The following is a 26025-nucleotide window of genomic DNA, read 5'->3' on the forward strand; positions in this document are numbered from 1 at the left end:
ATAAATAAATTGTATAAATTCAATAATAAATATTTAAGTCATAACTACAAAACATTTAATTAAACGGTTGTGAACTAAAATTTTATCATTAATTTCAACATCAATTAATACATCCATTACATTGATTTTTATTGCAGTAGTCTTTAAAATCAATGACAATGTGTACCAAAATTGTTAAATCATTGATAACTTCAGTGATAATATTACTATCGATGTCTGACAACATAAGTTGCAGTTCAGTTTGTGAATCGGTGGCACCCAATGGCATATACCGGGGCTCACGTATATACAGATTCTGGTATCTGACAAATAAAGATAAAAAGTGGTACTTTGCTGACAAATTGGTGTTATATACCCGAGTAAATACCTCTACCACACATGAGTGGCAGCTAATCGTTAATGAGACCAGTATAGCGGTGAATGAGTCGACATTCAAATCGCTGGACAAACCGATAATCAATAGATTTGATGGTATATTTCCGCTAGAAAGCGAATACACCTACAATTGTTACACAACTTTTACGGTCAGTTTTGTGTAACTTTAATGTTATTTTTGGCCTATACGGAGTTTACGCACATTAGAAAAAATTGATTTTTTTCAACAGGAATTAGTTAATTGGTAACTAATAAACATATATCCATCAAAATTATTGCGCGGAAACACCTAAAACCCAACTAAAATCTAATTTAAATACCTGAGCTCTCATAACATAATTATAAATTAATTATAAAAAAGTTAATATTAATCTATTGTTAAGCGCGAGAACTATATAAACATTTATAATAACTTTTATAAAATAATATTGTTGTCAATGACTATCAAGATAATACTTTAAGATAATATTCTCTGGATTTTTGTATATATGTCTGACACATTTTCCCAAAAACAATATTTTAATTCAAACCCAAAAAAATTATTGATATATTTTCAATTTTAATTTATAGCAATGTTATTTTTATTTTCAACCTAACCTAACCTAACCTAACCAAACCAAACCAAACCAAACCAAACCAAACCAAACCAAACCTAACCAAACCAAACCAAACCAAACCAAACCAAACCAAACCAAACCTAACCTAACCTAACCTAACCTAACCTAACCTAACCTAACCTAACCTAACCTAACCAAACCAAACCAAACCAAACCAAACCAAACCAAACCAAACCAAACCAAACCAAACCAAACCAAACCAAACCAAACCAAACCAAACCAAACCAAACCAAACCAAACCAAACCAAACCAAACCAAACCAAACCAAACCAAACCAAACCAAACCTAACCTAATCTAACCTAACCTAACCTAACCTAGCCTAACCTAACCTAACCTAACCTAACCTAACCTAACCTAACCTAACCTAACCTAACCTAACCTAACCTAACCTATGCAGTACTGGGGTTACCGAATCAGTGTTTGTCGCGTTACCTAACCTGGAGTTCGATCCGCAACCTAACCTAATTTTCAATAGTAACCTAACCTAATATATGCAGTACTTGGGTTACCGAATCAGTGTTTGTCGCGTTACCTAACCTGGAGTTCGATCCGCAACCTAACCTAATTTTCAATAGTAACCTAACCTAATATATGCAGTACTTGGGTTACCGAATCAGTGTTTGTCGCGTTACCTAACCTGGAGTTCGATCCGCAACCTAACCTAATTTTCAATAGTAACCTAACCTAATATATGCAGTACTTGGGTTACCGAATCAGTGTTTGTCGCGTTACCTAACCTGGAGTTCGATCCGCAACCTAACCTAATTTTCAATAGTAACCTAACCTAATATATGCAGTACTTGGGTTACCGAATCAGTGTTTGTCGCGTTACCTAACCTGGAGTTCGATCCGCAACCTAACCTAATTTTAATAGTAACCTAACCTAATCTATGCAGTACTGGGGTTACTGAATCAATGTTTGTTCGTTACCTAACCTAACCTAACCTATATTTATAATAATAAATAAGTATTTAATTTTGATTTATAATTATTAAAAAATAAATAATTATCTATAATACTGTTTAATACAATAAATATATTTTGTTTACTAATAAATTACAAATAAATTTACTATAATATATAGATATTTATTAGTATTAAAAATAAACTTGAAAACAAATGCCTCCTCTTCCGGCTCATGGATGTAATGTTAATTTTCCAATCAAATTGATAGCTATAATATGTATTGGAGGCCTAAGTGTCAATTGAATAGTCGGATAGATATCGTCGTCGTCGTCAACCTCTAGAGTCATACGTATGGTTTCAATGTCGGTAAACGGCTGGTCGTTGACGAACATTACGAATTGGTTGACAATATCTCTTTAATTAATAACAAATAAATTAATTGAAAAAAATTTGCAAAAATAATTAAATAGTATATTATTATTTGATAATACATTGGTTGGGATTCGGGAAGCAATTCCTCAATAGTAAACCAACCGCTATTGCTATCAAATTCATTGTAATGTTTGGCCAAAATTAGGGCCAACTGTTTATTCCTGGATCCATGCATTGAAAACTGATCCCATAGACGATCAAACCGTATATTAGACACTTCATACTCCAGGCCATAAAGTTTGTTAATTGGGTTGCGATGGGTGTGGATGTATGGGAGGGGAGACATACAAACATAAAAACATTATTAACATACTTTGCCGACTCATCCCATAGCCGATCAAACCTTATATTAGACACTTCATACTTCAGGGCCCGCAAAATAAAATTAGGTTGTTTGGGTGGGTGTGGGGGAATATTACTATAAAGTTTATAAATGAAAATTACAATTGTGAATAATTATTAAAAATAAAGAATTTTAATGAAAATTTAAGCACGCTTTTTTGTTTAGGTCGCATCTAACCGTCTCATTTTTTTACTGCTGATAGAGGTGCAACAGCTCTAAATAATATAATTTTAGTTAAATTCATTAAAAACAATTTCACTATCAATGTCAACAGTTTGAATAGTTTCTACATTTGCATTTATAGGATTATAAAGTTCACCAGCCATTTTAAAAAAAGTGATGGTTGGATTTAATGATTGTAAACGACACATCTTGAGAAACATATATTTCGCCAAATGACTGGGAAAAAAGGATTTTTTGCGACTTCCCGACTTCAAATTATCCTTGGCAGCTCGCCATGAAGCCTCAATGCGATTAGTATGAGCACCAGTTAATGGATCCTTGAAATTGAGTTTATGATTGACAGTCATATGTGTGTACCCATTATCAGTCAGACAGCTGTAGGCACGCCAGCAATCGGAAACGATAGTAGTTCCTGGATGTACCCAATCTTTTATTATGGGTATCAAAGTTGAGGAGTCACGTTTGTCAACCGGTATCATGAAAACACGTCCAGATTCTTCTTCTATACCACCGAAAACCTGTAAAAATTAAAAAATATTAGAATATTTTTAAACTAAAACTATGTTTTCTGACCCATTGGCCCTCAACTTTGTGGCCCTTTTCATATTTCCGTTTGCCAAATTTTGCCTCATCTATTTGTACTGTACGTCCCGTACCCCCCAGTTTTTCCTTATTGCTAACCATAGAGTCGTATACCACTTCTCGGCAAAAACTAGCCCAATCAGTGACTGTCGACACATTAATATCTAATTGATCAGCAATTAATTGATGAGAAGCATTGGATACCCAAAAGTTAACGAATCCAAGTATCTGATAAATACTTAGATGTGATCCTCCAAAGAAAGTCCCGGATCTTAATGATCTTTCTGTGTTACACTGCTTAGCCTTTTGTTTTCGCTGTGAAACCTTAGCCCAACATCTCCACGAATATTTGTCGCTAAACAAATGTGAAATAAACAAAATTTTATGTAAATTATTATTTTTTAATAGACATACATATCAGGTGATGGACACAGACGTAGAGGAGAATCGCATTTTGGGCACAAATAGTTCGGCTCATTGGGTATAAGACCCCAATTTTGAAGTTGTTGTATGCAATTCTCACTTCTACTGATGTCGTAAATCTTTAAAAGATTTAATCGATCACACATTTTATACAAATATTGGTTTTATTAATCAAAAATGAGTGAAATTTGCATAAAAAATTATAATATTTAAATAAACACTTTAAAGTCAACGTATGAAAAACAAAACAAAAGAATAATTATCAATAATCTTGTATTATAATAGTTAAATATAATTTAGTTCTCGTGTGTTAAGTATTAACAACAATATATTTATATTAAAGTTGTTATAAATGTTTATTATTATCACGCTCTTAATGATTGTTTAATATTAATTTTTTATATTATTTAATAATAAGTGTATAATTATGTTATGAGAGCTCAGGTATTTAAATTAGATTTTAGTTTGGTTTTAGGTGTTTCCGCGCAATAATTTTGATGGATATATGTTTTTTAGATCATAATTAACTATTTTCTGTTAAAAAAAATCAATTTTTTCTAATGTGCGTAAAGTCCGAATTAGCCTTATTTTTACTGAATAAATAAAATCTATAATCTATTTCTATTGAGTCATCCCTTTCTCTAATCTGACTCTATATTGTTGTTATATTTGTTGTTAGCTTAGCATTCAGACTATTATTTTGTTAATTATATGATTATCAATATTAATATATATATATATTAATTAAATAACATTAGGATCCAAATAGTAGTGGCAGTAAATTAATAACCAACTGTCAGATGACAAACCAGAATCCATTTCATGAAAATACATTTGACTTTCAATATCCGCCAAACGCTATCATATTTAGTCCACGAATTGTCAAACAGACTGAAGAATTGAATCAAACAATATATCATATGGTTTATGATAATCGTAACAACAAATGTGTGAAATTGATTCGCATAGGAATAAGTGACTTAAAGTTAAAACTATGGAAAAAGAAATGCGATGAATGTAAAGAACTAAAGTGTAAACGACCGATATTTTTGGATCAACTCAATCAACAATTACATCAAAGTCTCGAAAGTATTGTCGACTACGGAGACAACTCTTATATACTATTATTTGTGATCAATGGTCGACCACTATATTGTTGGCAATTACAAGACCACCAGCTAAATGAAACAGTATATATGACAACAAAATTTTAATCAATAGATAATTATATTAAATATTTACATTAAATTTCAGTGCAAATCAAGTAAAACAATGTCAAATCTATTGCCTAATTGTGTCATCAATGAAGACAAATACAACCAAACAGACAATACAATGTATGTAATAATACTAATTGTTTTGGTGATCATTGCTGTCATTTTCGCTGTCATCGACATAGTATTGATCCGTAAAAGATATCGACAACAACAGCATATTATTGGACAGCAATGGAGTACAGAGGAACAGACTATTCATACAATGTTAAGAAAATCATCGACAAAAACACAAACTTTGCTATGAATTTGAAAAATAGTTTACAACAGAAATAAATTTTATATAAAAAACTTTATTTAATAAAACACTTTGAATTAATTGAATAATATCTATACTTGAGTTGCGAAAAGTTTTCGATTTAATGGGGGGGGGGGTATAGGAGGGTAAAACGATAAAAAAAATCTTGGGGTATAGAGTATAATTGTTATATTGATGTATATTAATTATATTATTTATTAAATTAATTGTATAACTGTTGGTTATAGGTTATAGATAAAAAGGATTACACATTTTTTAATGAGTTTTAAAAAATATTTTAAATAAATGTATTTTTAAACATGTTTTTAAATGTATTCAATTTAATTAATTTTAGCGACAACTAACAAAAATCCATTTAATTGATATTAACTATAGCTGTATAATGATTTTTGTAAACTTGTATTTATTTTTTATCTAGAAATTTATTATATTTATTTCATTATAATTTTCCGATTATTATTTTTCAATTTTATTTATGTCTATATAGTTGATTGTTATATGAAGTTAATACAATTTAGTTCACAAAATAAATACGCGCTAATAAATAAATAATATAAATTCAATAATAAATATTTAAATCATAAATTTAACAATTAATTAAACGGTTGTGAACTAAAATATAATCATTATTTTTAACATCAATTAATAGATCTATCAAATTGTATTATTATTGTAGTAGTCTCTAAATCCGATGACAATGTCTACCAAAATTGCTAAAGTATTTAAAGCAGTGGTAATATTGATATCGATTTCTGATATCATAAGTTGCAGTTCATTGTGTGAATCTTTGGCACCCAATGGCACATATCGGGGCTCACGTATGTACAGACACTGGTCGAGTGTAGAGACAGGGCACCTGGATCAATTGATGTTATATACCAGAATTAATACTACAACAACACATGAGTGGCAATTGATCATTAATGAGACCACTATAGCGGTGAATGAGTCGACATTCAAATCGCTGGACACACCGATTGTCAATAGATTTGGTGCTATATTTAAGTTTCAATACACAGTAGTCCGTGAAGAAGACAGTTATTACTGTTATACTACTTTTACAGTCAGTTTTGTTTGTTTGTTAAAAAAAAATTAATTAAAAACTGATAAATAAATAATACCTAAACTAATATAAACTTACTATTATTTAGTCACCCCTTCCTCTAATCTAACTAATTGTTGTTTTTGTTGTTAACTTAGCATTAAGTATATATTGTATAAATAATTTTTTTATTAATTAAATATAATTAGGATTCTAATAGTACTAAACTGATAACCAAATGTGAACTCTCAAAACCACATTCAGAATTCATAGTCCATGAAAATACATTTGACTTTAACTATTCGTCAAACTCTATCATATTTAGTCCACGAGTTGTCAAATGGACTCAAGATCTAGATCTCACATATCATATGGTTTATGATAAAAATTGTGTGAAATTGCTTAACATAAAAGTAGATGTATTTTATATCAAATTATTAGAAATCAGATGCGAAGATTGCAAAGAACCAAAGTGTAAACAACCGATATTTTTAGATCAACTCAATCAACAATTGCATGAAAATCTTGAAAGTATTGTCGACTACGGAACCGAGTATTATATATTAGTATTTGTCATCAATGGTCAACCACTATATTGTTGGCAATTACAGGACCACCGGCTAAATGAAACAGTATATATGACAAGTATTTTATGTAATCTATAGATATAAATATATATTTGCATTTAATTTCAGTGCAAATCAAGTAAAACTATGTCAAAACTATTGCCAAATTGTATCATCAATGTCAACATCAGTGAAGACAAATATGACGACTACAACCAAACAGACAATACATTGTATGTAATAATACTAATTGTTTTGGTGATCATTGCTGTCATTTTCGCTGTCATCGACATAGTATTGTTCGGTAAAAGATATCGACAAAAACAGTATATTATTGGACAGCAATGGAGTACAGAGGAACAGACTATTCATACAATGTTAAGAAAATCATCGACAAAAACACAAACTTTGCTATGAATTTGAAAAATAGTTTACAACAGAAATAAATTTTATATAAAAAACACTTTTTTAATAAAACATTTCTAATTAATTGAATAATATCTATACTTGTATTGCGAAAAGTTTTCGATTTAATGATGGGTATAGAAATTGATAAAAATCTGGGTATAACTGTTAATATATTTTATATATAAAAGGATTAGAAATTTTGCAATGAGTTTTAAAATATATTTTTTTTTAAATAAATGTATTTTTAAACATGTTTTTCAATGTATTCAATTTAATACTACAGAGACAACTAACAAAAATTCATTTAATTGCTATTAACTATAGCTGTATAGTTAGTTTAAGTTATTAAATAAAATTTTTAATGATTTTTGTAAACTTCTAATTTATTTTTATCTAGAAATTTATTATATTTATTTCATTATAATTATCCGATTATTATTTTTTAATTTATTAATGTCTATTATAGTTGATTGTTATATGAAGTTAATACAATTTAGCTCACAAAATAAATACGCGCTAATAAATAAATTATATAAATTCAATTATATAAATATTTAAATCATAATCATAAACAACTAATTAAACGGTTGTGAACTAAAATATAATCATTATTTTTAACATCAATTAATAGATCTATCAAATTGTATTATTATTGTAGTAGTCTTTAAATCCGATGACAATGTCTACCAAAATTGCTAAAGTATTTAAAGCAGTGATAATATTGATATCGATTTCTGATATCATAAGTTGCAGTTCATTGTGTGAATCTTTGGCACCCAATGGCACATATCGGGGCTCACGTATGTACAGACACTTGTGGACGTTAATCAAAAATCAAACAAGACATCTGAATCAATTGGTGTTATATACCAGAGTTAATACTACAACAACACATGAGTGGCAATTGATCATTAATGAGACCACTATAGCGGTGAATGAGTCGACATTCAAATCGCTGGACACACCGATTGTCAATAGATTTGATGGTATATTAAAGTTTCGATACACAGGACTCCAAGAATACAATTACAATTGTTATACTACTTATACGGTCAGTATTTTTGTTTGTTTATTTAAAAAAAATTAATTAAAAACAACAACTGATAAAAAAATAAAACCTAATCTAATATAAACTTACTATTATTTATTCACCCCTTCCTCTAATGTAACTAATTGTTGTTATTATTAACTTAGCATTTAGTATATTATTATGCTATTTAGGAGATAAACAATATATATACTGTATATTGAATACATAATTTATTTTATTAATTAAATATAATTAGGATCCTAATGGTACAGATAATAAACTAATAATCAAATGTTTTTGAATACATTTGACTTTAACTATTCGTCAAACTCTATCATATTTAGTCCACGAGTTGTCAAATGGACTCAAGATCTAGATCTCACATATCATATGGTTTATGATAAAAATTGTGTGAAATTGCTTAACATAAAAGTATATTCATTTCAAATCAAATTATTAGAAATCGGATGCAAAGATTGCAATGAAACACATTGTAAACAACCGATATTTTTAGATCAACTCAACCATCAATTGCGTGAAAGTCTTGAAAGTATTGTTGACTATTACTAGTATTATATATTAATATTTGTCATCAATGGTCGACCACTATATTGTTGGCAATTACAGGACTACCGGCTAAATGAAACAGTATATAAGTCAAGTATTTTATGTAATCTATAGATATAAATATATATTTGCATTTAATTTCAGTGCAAATCAAGTAAAACTATGTCAAAACTATTGCCAAATTGTATCATCAATGAAGAAGACAAATACAACGACGACAACCAAACAGACAATACATTGTATGTAATAATACTAATTGTTTTGGTGATCATTGCTGTCATTTTCGCTGTCATCGACATAGTATTGTTTGGTAAAAGATATCGACAAAAACAGTGTATTATTGGACAGCAATGGAGTACAGAGGAAGACTCTATTCATACAATGTTAAGAAAATCATCGACAAAAACACAAACTTTGCTATGAATTTGAAAAATAGTTCACAACAGAAATAAATTTTATATAAAAAACTTTATTTAATAAAACATTGATTTTTTTTAAAATAAACATTTAATACAATTTAGCTAACAATACAAACACGCGTTCATAAATAAATTGTATAAATTCAATAATAACTATTTAAATCATAACTATAATACACACAACTAATTAAACGGTTGTGAACTAAGATTTTATCATTAATTTTAACACCAATTAATACATCCATTAAATTGTTTTTTATTGTAGTAGTCTTTAAAACCAATGACAATGTGTACCAAAATTGTTAAATCATTGATAACTTCAGTGATAATATTGATATCGATGTCTAACAACATAAGTTGTAGTTCAGTGTGTGAATCGGTGGCACCCTATAGCATATACCGGGGCTCACGTATGTACAGAAACTGGTCGATTGTAAAGACAGATAAACAGTGGCATTTGGATAAGTTGATGCTATATACCAGAGTAAATACCTCTACCACACATGAGTGGCAACTGATCATTAATAAGGCCACTATATCGGTGAATGAGTCGACATTCCAATCGCTGGACAAACCGATTATCAATAGATTTGGTGCTATATTTAAGTTTAGAAATCGGGTTAATCAAGAAAACATTTACAATTGTTACACCACTTTTCAGGTCTTTTTTTTGCATCTCTAATACTATTTTAATTATTTTACTGAATAAATAAAACCTAATCTAAAATCTTTCATTCCTTATGTTAATTATGCGATTATTGGTCTTTTTAATTAAATAACATTAGGATCCAAATAGTAGTGTCAGTAAATTAATAACCAACTGTCAGATCACATACAATGATAAAGATTATAACAATACATTTAACATTCAATATCCGACAAATGCTATCATATTTAGTATACGATTGGATCTAACATATCATATGGTTTATGATAAGCACTACAACTGTAATAAATTGCTTTACATGAACACAAATATGACATTAATGGAAAAGAGATGCAAACAGTGTAATGAAACACATTGTAAATCACCGATATTTTTAGATCAACTCAACCAACAATTGCATGAAAGTCTTGAAAGTATTGTCGACTACGAAACCGACTATTATATACTAGTGTTTGTGATCAATGGTCGACCACTATATTGTTGGCAATTACAAGACCAACAGCTAAATGAAACAGTATGTATGACAAAAAAAATTTTAATCAATAGATAATTATATTAAATATTTACATTAAATTTCAGTGCAAATCAAGCAAAACAATGTCACCGTTTTTGCCAAATTGTTTCAACAATACCGACACCAAAGCCAACGACGAGACCGACAGCCAAACAGACAATACATTGTATATAATAATACTAATTGTTTTGGTGATCATTGCTGTCATTTTCGCTGTCATCGACATAGTATTAATCGGTAAAAGATATCGACAAAAACAGTATATTATTGGACAGCAATGGAGTACAGAGGAAGACACTATCCATACAATGTTAAGAAAATCATCGACAAAAACACAAACTTTGCTATGATTTTGAAAAATAGTTTTCAATAAATAAATTTAAAAAAAAGTTATTTTATAAAATATTTCTAATCTATTGATAATATCTAGGGGGTTCTTTACTATAGCTGCCACTTGTTGTTCACGCGATTAATATTTAATACAATTTTAACGATAAATATACTAATGTCGCGTGAATTACAATTAATTTATTATACATTAAATTAGAGAATATTTTCTATCATATGTCTGTCTTGAAAGTTATGTCTGTATTGGTATTATGGTATAAATTATTAAAAAGTATTAGTGTTTGCTCCGTTACCTAACCTGGTGTTCGATCCGCAACCTTAACCTAATTATAATGGTATTACACAAATGTTAACTTAACCTAACCTAATTAATTTAATAACTTATTTGTTATGTAGAAAATTTTTATAATTTAACATTTATTAACAATAAAAATTAATTGTAATTCACGCGACATTAGTATATTTAGCATTAAAATTGTATTAAATATTAATCGCGTGAACAACAAGTGGCAGCTATAGTAAAGAACAGCCAATATCTATACAACCAATCAATTGACAAATAGATTAGTTTTCAAATAACGGCCAATAATATATACTGTATAATATATACAGTGAAATCAATTGGACTAATAGTATAGCACTGGTTTGGCATTTGGTATTTGTAAATATACTATATTTTAAATACAATTTAGTTTTTAATTAACAATACAAACACGCGCTCATAAATATATTGTATAAATTCAATAATAAATTTTTAAGTTATAATTACAAACAACAAATTAAACTGTTGTAAACAAAGATTTTATCATTAATTTTAACACCAATTAAAACAATCATTAAATTGTTATTTTATTGTAATTGTCTTTAAAACTGATGACAATGTGTACCAAAATTGTTAAATCATTGATAACTTTAGTGATAATAATGATATCGATGTCTGACAACATAAATTGCAGTTCAGTGTGTGAATCGGTGGCACCCAATGGCATATACCGTGGCTCATGTATGTACAGACACTGGTCGACTGTAAAGACAGGGCACCTGGATCAATTGATGTTATATACCAGAGTTAATACCACAACAACACATGAGTGGCAATTGATCATTAATGAGACCACTGTATCGGTGAATGAGTTGACATTCAAATCGCTGAACACACCGATTGTCTATAGATTTGGTGCTATATTTAGGTTTCAATACTTAGGAATTCGTATAGAAGACAGTTATTATTGTTATTCTACTTTTACGGTCAGTTTTTTTTCATTTGTTTTGTAAATTAATTAAACAAATCAACTGTTGTTTTACTGATAAATAAAACCTAAACTAATCGATTGTAAACTTACTTTTATTTAGTCAACCCTTTCTCTTATCTAACTAATTGTTGTTAACTTAGCATTTAGTCTATTATTATATTACTCAAGAGATTGACAATAATTAATTAAATATAATTAGGATCCTAATGGTGATGATAGTAAATCAGATCAGATAACTAAATGTGAAATCCCAAAACAACATTCAAATTATTCAATCCTTGAAAATAGATTTGACATTCAATATCCGGCAAATGCTATCATATTTAGTCCACGAGTTGTCAAATGGACTGAAGAATTGGATCTAACATATCATATGGTTTATGATAAGCGTAACAACAAATGTGTGAAATTACTTCACATAAAAGTTAATATCTTTAAAATCAAATTACTGGAAATGGGATGCAATGAATGTAAGGAACCAAAGTGTAAACAACCGATATTTTTAGATCAACTCAACCAACAATTACATCAAAGTCTCGAAAGTATTGTCGACTACGGATCCGAGTATTATATACTAATATTTGTCATCAATGGTCGACCACTATATTGTTGGCAATTACAGGACCACCTGCTAAATGAAACCGTAAATAAGACAAGTATTTTATGTAATCTATAGATAATTATAATAAATATTTGCATTAAATTTCAGTGCAAATCAAGTAAAACAATGTCAAATCTATTGCCTAATTGTGTCATCAATGAAGACAAATACAACGACGACAACCAAACAGACAATACAATATATGTAATAATACTAATTGTTTTGGTGATCATTGCTGTCATTTTCGCTGTCATCGACATAGTATTAATCGGTAAAAGATATCGACAACAAAAGTATATTATTGGACAGCAATGGAGTACAGAGGAACAGACTATTCATACAATGTTAAGAAAATCATCGACAAAAACACAAACTTTGCTATGAATTTTCAATAAATAAAATTAAAAAATCAATATACAGTATATTATTATACTTTAATATAACAAAATATGTGATATGATTTTTCAAAATATTGGTTTTTCAAAAAAAAAACATTTTAAAAACTTATTATAAACAATTATTTACAATTATTATAAATAATACTACTAATACTGTAATAACTAATATTCTGTATTTTTATGTACTATTTTATCAATACCCAGATCAGCATATTTTACAAAACAAAATTATATTTTTCTATTACTAAAAATTGGTTAATTTGGTTTTTATAATAAAATTGAGTTTTTAAGTATATAGTTATTAGGTCCGAAATAATTGTTTTTGTCAAAAAAAAAACTAAAATTTTCTCATAAAGGCGTAAATCCGATATTAACATACATTATTGTATATATATATATATATTTTTTTTTTTTAGTCACCAACTAATCTAAACTAAATTTAATACTACGACAAAAACTATAAAAAATTATTTTTAATAGTTGTAAGACTAGAGTTGTAATTAATAATACTTTTTTACAAATTTATATATACATGTATTATATTTTATTTGTCAATATATTCTACCAAATAATTCATTGTTATTAAACAGTTAATATAATTTAGACAATTAAAATCAATTGACAAACAAATTGGTTTCCAAATAGCAGCCAATAATACAATGAAATCTATTGGACTAATAGTTTGGCACTTATATGGCATTTCCATCAAACTATCATTTTATTTGTAAATATACTATATTTTCAATACAATTCATTTTTTAAATAAGATGTTAATACAATTTAGCTAACAATACAAACACGTGTTCATAAATAAATTGTATAAATTCAATAATAAATATTTAAGTCATAACAACAAATAACTAATTAATAACGGTTGTGAACTAACATTTTATCACTAATTTCAATCACTGTCTTTAAAACCAATTAATATATCTATCAAATTGTTTTTTTATATTGTAATAGTCTGTAAAATTAATGACAATGTGTGCAAAAATTGTTAAATTATTGATTACTTCAGTGATAATATTGATATCGATGTCTGACATCATAAGCTGTAGTTCAGTGTGTGAATCGGTGGCACCCAATGGCATATACCGGGGCTCACGTATGTACAGACACTGGTATATGATAAGTGGTAAAAGTGATAAAAACTGGTACTTTACTGAGAAATTGGTGTTATATACCCGAGTAAATACCACTACAACACATCAGTGGAAACTGATTATTAATGAAACCACTATATCGGTGAATGAATCGACATTCAAATCGCTGGACACACCGATTATCAATAGATTTGATGGTATATTTAGGTTTCGAGTAATACTCTCATTAGTGGAAGATCACGAATGCAGCTATAATTGTTACACCACTTTTACGGTTAGTTTTTTTTGTTTGTTTGTTTAGTAAATTAATTAAAAACTATTGTTTTAATGTATAAATAAAATCTTAACAAATCTACTGTAATCTCACTTTTTAAAAAATATTGACCCTATCTTTAATTAATTATTAATATTTTATTTTTAATCAAATATCTAATAGGATCCTAATGATAATGACAGTAAATTAATAATCAATTGTCAACTTCCACACCATCATCCAGAATATCAAAATACATTTGACTTTCAATATCCGCCAAACGCTATCATATTTAGTCCACGAGTTGTCAAATGGACTCAAGAATTGGATCTAACATATCATATGGTTTATGATAAGCGTAACAACAAATGTGTGAAATTGTTTCACTACAATGATATCCGACTATCGGAAATGGGATGCAATGATTGTAAAGAACTACAGTGTAAACGACCGATATTTTTGGATCAACTCAACCAACAATTACATCAAAGTCTCGAAAGTATTGTCGACTACGGAAACAACTCTTATATACTATTATTTGTGATCAATGGTCGACCACTATATTGTTGGCAATTACAAGACCAGCAGCTAAATGAAACCGTAAACATTACATATATTTATAATCAATAAATTACATTACATTAAAAATTTACATTAAATTTCAGTGCAAATCAAGCAAAACAATGTTAAAGTTTTTGCCAAATTGTTTCAACAATACCGACATCATAACCAAAGACGAAATCGACATTACAATGTATGTAATAATACTAATTGTTTTGGTGATCATTGCTGTCATTTTCGCTGTCATCGACATAGTATTGATCGGTAAAAGATATCGACAACAACAGTGTATTATTGGACGACAGCAATGGAGTACAGAGGAACAGACTATCACAACAAAAAGTTTGAAATTATTATGAAAATAATAGTTTTTTTTTAAATAAAAATAGATTGATTTGAAATACTTTATAAGTTATTAACGATAAATAATAATAGTTTAGCCAATTATTTCCATATAATCAATATCTAGTAATTAATATATTTCCGTACTATAAACTAAATATGATTGTTTGAATATATTTTAATTATAAATATTATACAGACATACATACAGATGCTATGAATGCATATTTTATTCATAATTAACAGCAACCGTAATGACAATGTCTATGATTTGTTGTGTATGTTATCAAGTTTTATAATAAAAATTAATAATTAATATTACATAAGTTGTATAAGGAATAAATGTGTCTAAAAATACATTAATTATATATATATATATATATTGAATTACGGTATAGTAGATATATATATATAGCGGGTAATGATTTATGCTAAATAAACAAATAATTTTTTTCTTATACTTGATATTTATGACAATGAAATTAATAAACAATAATGCAATTATAAATGCAAATATATTGTGCATATACTGTATGTACATATATAATAAAATTTAATAAATAAATCAAAAATAATCAATTAAAAGATATAATTTCTCATCAATTTTATTTGCAAAGTTTTTTTTTATTTTGTTTTAGTAAATATAATATTAATTTAATACTACAGCGATTATTATAAGGGATATATACAGTATACAGGGCTGTACACTAAAACTGTAGGTTTTGTAAATTTGAATTTATAATATTTTAATAAACTTGTAGTTAATTTGTTGTTATAGGTATATTATACATGTGTTTACAGTATATAATAATAATAATAATAACTTTTATTCATGTACTTGTCATGAAAATCAAAATTTACATTTATAACTATTAATTACAGGTCTATAAAATCAATACATTAATTATGAAATTATTTAAAAATTAAAATATAAAATTATTTATAAAATAAATATAAAATTAATTATAAAAATCATTAATCATATTTAAAAACTTATTAAAATTAGTTTCTTCTTTAATATTTTTTGGTAAACTATTAAAAGTATTTACATTAAAATCAAAAAAGTTTTTATCAAATTTGTTTAATCTATTTACAACTTTTTTACATTTGATGCCATTTCTAGAAGTGTTTAAAACTCAACCCAATCTAACCAATAATTTGGACAATTTTTATCTCTAACTAATCATTATATTTATAAATAATTTATATTATTATCAATACAATTCATTTTTTAATAAGCATTTAATACAATTTAGCTAACAATACAAACACGCGCTCATAAATAAATTGTATAAATTCAATAATAAATATTTAAGTCATAACTACAAAACATTTAATTAAACGGTTGTGAACTAAAATTTTATCATTAATTTCAACATCAATTAATACATCCATTAAATTTGTTTTTATTGTAGTAGTCTTTAAAACCAATGACAATGTGTACCAAAATTGTTAAATCATTGATAACTTCAGTGATAATATTGATATCGATGTCTGACAACATAAGTTGCAATTCATTGTGTGAATCGGTGGCACCCAATAGCATATACCGGGGCTCACGTATGTACAGACACTGGTGGACTGTAAAGACAGATAAACAGTGGCACTTGGATAAGTTGATGTTATATACAAGAGTTGGTAGCACTACCACACATGAGTGGCAACTAATCAGTAATAAGACCAGTATATCGGTGAATGAATCGACATTCAAATCGCTGGACAAACCGATTATCAATAGATTTAGTGCTATATTTAAGCTTCCATTTCCGGTAGAAATGGAAAACACCTACAATTGTTACACCACTTTTACGGTCAATTTTGTATAACTTTAATGTTATTTTTACTGAATAAATAAAATCTGTAATCTCTCTATTTAGTCATCCCTTTCTATAATCAAACTCTATATTGCTATTAAATTTGTTCAGCATTTTAGCATTCAGACTATTATTATGTTAATTATATTATTATTAATATATATATATATATATATATATATATTTAATTAACTAACATTAGGATCCAAATAGTAGTGGCAGTAAATTAATAACCAACTGTCAGCTCTCATACAAGTATGAAAATTATAGAAATACATTTGACATTCAATATCCGACAAACGCTATCATATTTAGTCCACGAGTTGTCAAATGGACTAAAGAATTGGATCTAACATATCATATGATTTATGATAAGCATAACAACATATGTGTGAAATTGTTTCAAATAGAAATGATTTACTCTGAGATAAAACTTTGGGAAAAGAAATGCAATGATTGTAAAGAACCAAAGTGTAAACAACCGATATTTTTGGATCAACTCAACCAACAATTACATCAAAGTCTCGAAAGTATTGTCGACTACGGATCCGAGTATTATATACTAGTATTTGTCATCAATGGTCGACCACTATATTGTTGGCAATTACAGGACCACCTGCTAAATGAAACCGTAAATAAGACAAGTATTTTATGTAATCTATAGATAATTACAATAAATATTTGCATTAAATTTTAGTGCAAATAAAGTAAAACAATGTCAAATCTATTGCCTAATTGTGTCATCAATGAAGAAGACAAATACAACGACGACAACCAAACAGACAATACAATATATGTAATAATACTAATTGTTTTGGTGATCATTGCTGTCATTTTCGCTGTCATCGACATAGTATTGATCGGTAAAAGATATCGACAACAACAGTGTATTATTGGACAGCAATGGAGTACAGAGGAACAGACTATCACAACAAAAAGTTTGAAATTATTATGAAAATAATAGTTTTTTTTAAAATAAAAATAGATTGATTTGAAATACTTTAAAAGTTATTAATGATAATTATATTGTAAATAATAATAGTTTAGCCAATTATTTCTAAATAATCAATATCTAGTACCCCTAGCCATCAGTGGCTATATATGAAAACTTGGGGCAATAAGTGAGATATAGCCCCCCAGCAAATGTTTATTTTAATGAATTATCAAATACACCCACTATTGTAATAATTATGTAATAAGTTTTTTTTGAATGTCTGTAATTACCCCCCTCTTAATAAAATGCAATCTATTGACCGGTCTATTTAATGCCAAATAATACCATACAAATGGGTAATTTTCAATTTAATAACCGATCGGAAAATGATTATTGTGTTAATTATTATTTCTATCACTACTGTATAATATTTAATTTTAACAATAATTGCTATTAACCGTCCTTTAATTGTTTCTGATTGCAATATACCGATCTTACATATAACCCTATCCGCCAATCATTCCTTACCCCCACGACTTCACATATAGCCCCAGTAGGGGGGTATTTGTGAGATACAGCCCATACAAAATGTTGATTTTTAAATTTAGATCAAATAAATATATATGCGGGTCTATGAGGTAATTAATGTTTTTTTTTATTTCCGTACTTTAAACTAAATACTATTGTTTTAATAGATTTTAGTTAGAAATATTATACAGACATACTATGAATGAATATTTTATTCATAATTAACATCAACCGCGTAATGATAATGTCTATGATTTGTTGTGTATGTTATCAATAGTTAATTTATTATTAGTTTTATAATAAAAATTAATAGTCAATATTACATAAGTTGTGTAAGGAATAAATGTGTTAAAAAATACATTAATTATATATATATATATATATATATATATTGAATTACGGTATAGTAGATATATATATATATATATATATAGCGGGTAATGATTTATGCTAAATAAACAAATATTTTTCTTATACTTGATATTTATGACAATGAAATTAATAAACAATTATAATATTGTCGGCAAAATCTTAAATCATTTTAAGAGACGGTTCCAAATCGTGACAATCTCTGCTGTTTCTTCGCCTCGCTGTCCGAATAGGTTATCTTCCTCTTGTTGTTGTCGTTGCTGTTGTTAGCGCCTGTAGTGACAGCGGAATCGGTAGTAGGACTGCTCGTTACGATACCGAACCTCTCTTTTCTTTTGCTTAGCTTTTCATTGTCCTCAATCTTCTTCAACTTTGTCGATATAGTTCCAAATCGTTGGGCCCTTTCCTTGAGCTTCTCATCGGAAATGGGGGTTACCTTTGCAGATGCCGATGTAGTAGTCGCTGAAGAACTTGCGGCAGTGGCCGAGTTGTTTATACCAAATCGTTGGGCTCTTTCGGTCAATTTATTGTCGCCAAACTTCTGGGCTCTCAGCTCTTTCTTCTGATCGGCAGTCAGTTGAGTGGCATTTGTCGTAGTTGTCGTCTTCAGTGATGCCGCTGTATCTGCGCTGCCATTGCTAGCGCTCGTCGTCGTCGTCGCCACAATTGACGGCTTTTGCGGCGAAACAGCTTTGCTGTTAGTATCGGAAACTGTTGTAAAGGTTCTGTGAATCAATTTCTTGGGCGACGTAACAATCATTGTCGCCGATTTTGATTCGTTGGCCAACAAGTCGTCGTCAATTAGATGATCATCATCGGCGGCAGCAGCGGCGTCATCGTCGTTGGCCGCTTTCGCAACTGACAAATCGGTTACAGAATCGTCGGCACCCAACAGATCTTCATCGCTGGGTTCGTCGTCATCGTCGTCGGCGGCTAACGGCGGCGACAGTTGTTCAACATCATCGTTGATGGCCGACGTTAAACGGGCCGCTAATTCCGATTTAACACCGATTATCGATAGTCCGCGCGCTTTCAGCTCTTTCTTCAGGTCCGCCACTTTTAGTGCATTGATGGCTGCGGTGTCCATGTCTTTGGTGACTAAAAAAAATAAATAAAAACGTTTGTCTTATTTAGTGACCGACAAAATGATTGATTACCCGAAAGTAATAATAATAATATATTTAATTGATTATCGATTCAAATGTATTAATCAATTGTTAATAAATTATTTGCCAATAAATACAATACACAACACAAACACACGCGTTGTGCACATAAACAACGTTATGATAACACAAACGTTGTTTTTTGTAGTAAAAACAGCAATTTTTTCGGGTAATCAATATTCCCGGACAATCAATTCCCGGGGCAAATGGCAACTAATTAAATACAAGTCATTTATTTATTTTTATTATACATGCGTTTGTTTAAATTATTTAAAATATTATATATAAATTATTTATATCTTATATATGATTTATAAAAACTATTGTTTCCCTATTGTTTTCAATTAAAAAAAATTTTTTAACAGTATATATATAAAAATGAGTTTAGTTTTTAGATTAAAATTTAGATTATTATTTTTTTACAAATCAATTTACGAAATTATAAATAAAAATATACAGTTATTGATACAGTTATACATGTATATATATATACGGTATATATTTATAGATGTATACACTAACAAGTATTATACTGTACATAAAAAATGAGTTTGAAATTTGATACCTATTAAACTTAACAAAATACTATATAATATAATTAAAATATTTACTGTATTTAATAATAATAATTAAAATTACAATTAGGATATAAGTACAACAAATAGTATGAAAAAGGCAAACAATATGCCAAACACTTTCAATATAAGCCATCGATTGTTGGTAACGGATGAAAAATATTGAAGTAATGACTGATGTGCGGCCTCTACATTGAGTGCCGTATCGGTCACATTGGCATCAATTCGGGTGATCATCTCTTCCTGTTGCTGAACCATTGTTGCCAACTGATTGAATATAGTGCCCAATTCGACAATTGTCGACTCAATCGATTGCATAGTATTAGTCCTTTCTTCTAAATAATCATTGCTCTGGTCTTCATAGATGAGTAGCTGTTTTTCTTGTAGTCGCTGATCGTCGTGATAGTCGCCATTATTATTACTATTATGACCATTACTACTACTACTGTGAGCGTATTCGTCGCTAAAATCAATGACTGTCGAGTGATTCTTCGATTGGACCGCAGCTGGCGATGTCGTAAACTGTTCCCTCCGGAGCTTCTGTTGGGCCATATTCTTGAAGAGATTAAAACAACAAAATTATTGGTTAAATCAATGACATAAATAACAGTAACAATGAATCATTGGTGACATACTTGTGTCCTAAGCTGAAGAGTGTTCTTAAAATTATTACTAATTGATGCCAATTGATGCTGAAGTGTTAGTACGACATTCTTCGAGTGGCTTTCAATGTTGGCGGCGTTCTTCTGTTGTTGCATTTGCTGTTGTTGTCTTAATTGTTCAATTTGTTGGTTCAATGAAGTGATATCCTGTTTGACAATATATACCAATTCGTTCAGTTCGCGCGAAGCTTCTTCACCGTCAAAGATGGTCTTCTTTTGGGCCAAAACGTTGATCTTTTCTAACTTCTGGTAAGTGGCAAACAAATCCCTGGCCACCGATCGCGAACCGCGCATAAACTGTACATACGATTTGTAGTGCGGACCAGACTGTAGCGATTGGCCAACCGATCCATTTGTCCACTTTTGGTTTTGTTGCCGTCGGGATCTTAACTCACTGTTCATATACTGTGGTTTGGCTTCAATGGATTTGATGGTCGAGAAGAACTCTTGGGTCCGCTCTCTGGCCATTATTGTTGTTGAGGTCGCGGTCTTCTGCCGATTGTCTGTCTTCTGGTAATTAAAAAAAAGTCGATCGGTTAAGATATATCTGTCTCAATAGTTAAGCGCCCGAAGCGGTGGTAGTCTTGATATAATTGCCAATCAAATTGGTGTCCATTTGATTGATAGACACGTCATATCATTCAAGTGTTTGTTTTGTTTATTAATAATTAAATGAATCATTCATTCATTCATTGACTCAAACATTGCTATCATATGTTGTTTTCAATCATTTTTTTGTTGTTTTGCCGTCATTTGTGTTGCCATTAGTAGTGTTTTCATTCAATTATTATTTGTGCGCTTAAATTGAATTGATTTTTATATATTTATAATTTAAATTTATTTTTATAATACGATATATTTTTTATTAATTTAATTATGATTTATATTATTATTATTTCAAATTTTTTTAATGATGTATTTTGAAATTATTTCTTATTTAAAGTAATTACTTAATATACTGTATATATATATAATATTATTTAAGTTATTAATTATATAAGTATTATATTATTTATAAGAAATTATTTTTTGTTTTGTTTAAATAATTGCATTTCTTTCGATGATTTATTAAATTCATATATTTTTTTATCATTTATTAAAATTCATGATAAAAAATAAATAAATATTTAATTTTTATTATATATTGTTTATCAAAATTTTATATATTATAATTTATAATATATCTCAAATAATTTTTGTTGTATATTTATTGCTAGCATTGCTAGTATAAAGAAATTGATTTTAATGTATTGCAAACTTAAGGTAAGTTTTATAAATAATTATTAATAATTTTATATAAAAATATTTTAAGTTAATTATATTGATTAAACAATTATTAATTATGTAAACAGCTATTACATTAATATCATTAATTTATTGCTGACTTATTATCATAGTGTTATATCACGTGAAATATCATATATTTATATATAAATTATTATAAATTTATTAGACAATTATTATCTTTTAATTATTATTGGTTATTGAGTGCAAATATAAGATTAATTTTTTATAAAATAAATTAATTTTAGCTTTATAATTTTTTTTAGAATTGTATTATTTAATTTATCATATATACAGTAATATTTATAGATTATTGAATTTGGTTATAACTAGTTATTATCAAATAATTTTAGCTGCAAAATAATAATATGTTTTTATTTGCATTGCATAGATAATAATTATAATAATTTTGTTTTGTTTTTAATAATACAGGTATTATATATATTTGTTTAAAATTTAAAGCTGGAAACAATTTTATATAACAATTATTTAAAAAATAGTCATGAGCTAGCAATAGTTAGAAAATAAATAAAATGATAAAATTATATTTTATTTGAATAAAAAATATCAGAAAAAAATATATGATGATATTATATTTATGCATATAATATACTGTAGTTAAATGATTGATATATTTGCTAAAGTAAACTATTTTAATTGTTTAAATTTAATTTTTATATCATATTTTAAACAACAAGCAAAAATAATCAACTTAGCAACATAGATGTACATGTATACAAATGTTTATTTTATTATTATTTTATTTTATTTTTGATTTATCGAAAACTATTTAAAAAAAGTTTATTTTAATAATTTAAATTGCCTGATAAATTAGGCAATTTAAAATACCAATTTTTTTTAAACATTGATAAAATTAATTTTTGTGAAGAAAAAATATAAGATATAAACTTTATGATAACCTAGATTAATTTATATGATTTTTAAAATGGATTTGTAAACCATTTAATTTCAATTTAGTTTAAAATAATCTAGGTTATCACATTTTTAATTTTGTAATATATTTTTAGTAATATATATATATAATTAATTTATATTAAGTAAGAATTATGGAATAATACTAAACTAATTAATTAATATAATATAATATTTATAATTAATTAATTAAAAATATTTTAAACTTTCCTTTTTTAAGAGTTTAAGAGTGATAATTGAAAATTAGCAAACGTTTATAAATTAAATGCTTTGTACTATAAAATTGCGATAATTTAAATGCACATTAATTGGACTTTCATTTAATAGTTAAACATTTAATTGATGTAAACGTATATATAAATAGTATAAGTCTATATTAAATAAATATTAGACAAAAAATTTCATTTATACGATGATATGATAGTATTATTGAAATAAACTATACGTTTACTACAACAACAACAAAAAAAACAAGAAACTCGTAAATTCCTGACTAAACTACAAAATATTATACAAAAAAATAAATTTAGATTTTTTTATTACAGTATTAGATATTATTTGATTAATTTATATTTAGATAAGTTTTTTTGTGATATATTACTTATTTAAAAAAAGCTCGACATCACTCACCCCACACATGATATACAATACAATTGTTTTTTTTTTGCAAAGTTATGTTTGATAGTTATAATTTATAATACATTATAATTTATTAATACAATTGGTTAGTTATAATATTAATTTTGTTAGGAAAAAATGGTATGACATCATTCATCTCAAAAAAAAATAACTGATAATATATTTTTTTCAGATAAATTTATTAGAAATATTACATAAATTGCGTAATAATGTACAAATATTTTTATATGATGTTATAATAGGATCAAATCAATAGTACACAAAAAACATAAGTTATATATTAATAATAATTTATAATATGATAATTGTTAGAAAACTCATTAGATTTAGCATTAAAAAGCAAATTTTTTCCCATTTAGTTGTGTTGTTAAGTAATTTATAAAATATAATTTTTTATTCAGTAATTATAAGCCACAACACAAGTGCTTTCAAATACAGTACAGTACAAACATATGCGATAAAAAACTTGTATTATTAATAATTGGTAAGTAATAGACTATTACTAATACTGTAGTATAAAAAATGGTTATTTTGCTCTTTAATCTCAATACATACTGTATATCAATATACTGTATACTAAATTTATATGTATTTATATAAAAATTTATACTACAGTATTATAGATGTATATAATATTATCTGGTTCCTACATTGATCCTATGTGTCTGAAAAATAAATATACGATAAATATAAGACTATTTATAGTAAGTGAGTGAGTGAGTGAGTGAGTGAGTGAGTGAGTGAGTGAGTGAGTGAGTGAGTGAGTGAGTGAGTGAGTGAGTGAGTGAGTGAGTGAGTGAGTGAGTGAGTGAGTGAGTGAGTGAGAGAGAGAGAGAGAGAGAGAGAGAGAGAGAGAGAGAGAGAGAGAGAGAGAATAAACTTTAGGTTCAAATTTGAATGTATTTACACTGATCTTATAATATTGTAAATTATTATTATTATTATTATTTGTGAATTCAAATCAATAATAATAATAATATTTATACTTTGACTTTGGTTTATAATAAACTTGTGACCACTTATAGAGTATAAGTTATACTAAAAATCTAAACAGTTTTTGACCAATTAGTTAGTTATTGTCAATAACTTATTGATTAGATATATCGTATAATTTCTTTTTATCGAGAAATATGTAAATACTATAATACATATACAGTGTATATGAAATTTTTTCAAAAAAATACAGTAATAATAATTATAATTAATAAATTCATTGTTTATTAATTGTTTATCATATGTTTTTTTTAATTAATAAAGTACCTGTACTATGTTTTTTTAACAAGAATTTCTCACTGAAAAAAATACATCCCTGTCCCATAAACACATCCCTGTCCAACCAATTATCAATTAGCAAATTTATATTTAATTTATTAATGATATATAAATAAATTACTTGTATATGTATGTGTAAGTGTGTAATATATCCAATCATTTGAAGAGCAATTTATCAACAAAATTGTTTTTATCAATTATTTATGAAAAGTATCAAAGTTTGGCTTCGATTAAAAATACTCGTAAATAAATATAATTAAAACCAAAAAAAAAAAGATTATTATTATTTGCTGAATCTTATTCAGTACTGTATAAGTATAAGTGAGATAACAATTATTAAATGCAAAACTATTGGCTGACACCAGATATAAAAGTCGGACAA

General features: G+C 27.4%; 6 protein-coding genes across 6 annotated transcripts; 4 read left to right on the forward strand and 2 right to left on the reverse strand.

The window, feature by feature from the left end:
• The first annotated feature begins 48 nt into the window (after positions 1–48).
• On the forward strand, positions 49–5383 carry LOC128957767 (uncharacterized). Its single transcript, XM_054303580.1, has 3 exons — positions 49–524; positions 4621–5052; positions 5117–5383. Exons 1-3 carry the CDS (start codon positions 153–155, stop codon positions 5381–5383), a joined length of 1071 nt encoding a protein of 356 aa, XP_054159555.1. The 5' UTR covers positions 49–152.
• A 627-nt stretch (positions 5384–6010) lies between these two features.
• On the forward strand, positions 6011–6932 carry LOC128957768 (uncharacterized). Its single transcript, XM_054303581.1, has 3 exons — positions 6011–6458; positions 6647–6811; positions 6879–6932. Exons 1-3 carry the CDS (start codon positions 6087–6089, stop codon positions 6930–6932), a joined length of 591 nt encoding a protein of 196 aa, XP_054159556.1. The 5' UTR covers positions 6011–6086.
• A 4861-nt stretch (positions 6933–11793) lies between these two features.
• Positions 11794–13194, forward strand: LOC128957769 (uncharacterized). The gene is made up of 3 exons (XM_054303582.1): positions 11794–12204; positions 12409–12852; positions 12919–13194. Exons 1-3 carry the CDS (start codon positions 11830–11832, stop codon positions 13192–13194), a joined length of 1095 nt encoding a protein of 364 aa, XP_054159557.1. The 5' UTR covers positions 11794–11829.
• A 1004-nt stretch (positions 13195–14198) lies between these two features.
• On the forward strand, positions 14199–17904 carry LOC128957771 (uncharacterized). Its single transcript, XM_054303583.1, has 6 exons — positions 14199–14585; positions 14748–15164; positions 15230–15467; positions 16941–17287; positions 17484–17833; positions 17892–17904. The coding sequence occupies exons 1-6, from the start codon at positions 14244–14246 to the stop codon at positions 17902–17904; spliced, it is 1707 nt and encodes a 568-aa protein (XP_054159558.1). The 5' UTR covers positions 14199–14243.
• Positions 17905–19146: 1242 nt separating this feature from the next.
• LOC128957723 (SAP domain-containing ribonucleoprotein-like) lies at positions 19147–20374 on the reverse strand. The gene is made up of 2 exons (XM_054303533.1): positions 20270–20374; positions 19147–20210 (listed from the first exon to the last, which is right to left on the reverse strand). The coding sequence occupies exon 2, from the start codon at positions 20197–20199 to the stop codon at positions 19285–19287; it is 915 nt and encodes a 304-aa protein (XP_054159508.1). The 5' UTR covers positions 20200–20210; positions 20270–20374; the 3' UTR covers positions 19147–19284.
• Positions 20375–20876: 502 nt separating this feature from the next.
• On the reverse strand, positions 20877–22238 carry LOC128957722 (syntaxin-5-like). The gene is made up of 2 exons (XM_054303532.1): positions 21489–22238; positions 20877–21408 (listed from the first exon to the last, which is right to left on the reverse strand). Exons 1-2 carry the CDS (start codon positions 21981–21983, stop codon positions 20920–20922), a joined length of 984 nt encoding a protein of 327 aa, XP_054159507.1. The 5' UTR covers positions 21984–22238; the 3' UTR covers positions 20877–20919.
• Between the last annotated feature and the right edge of the window lie 3787 nt (positions 22239–26025).

Source organism: Oppia nitens, unplaced genomic scaffold (assembly GCF_028296485.1).
Source record: "Oppia nitens isolate AA-2021 unplaced genomic scaffold, nextdenovo-longstitch-racon4-pilon3 scaffold3_pilon_pilon_pilon, whole genome shotgun sequence".
Classification (NCBI taxonomy): domain Eukaryota; kingdom Metazoa; phylum Arthropoda; class Arachnida; order Sarcoptiformes; family Oppiidae; genus Oppia; species Oppia nitens.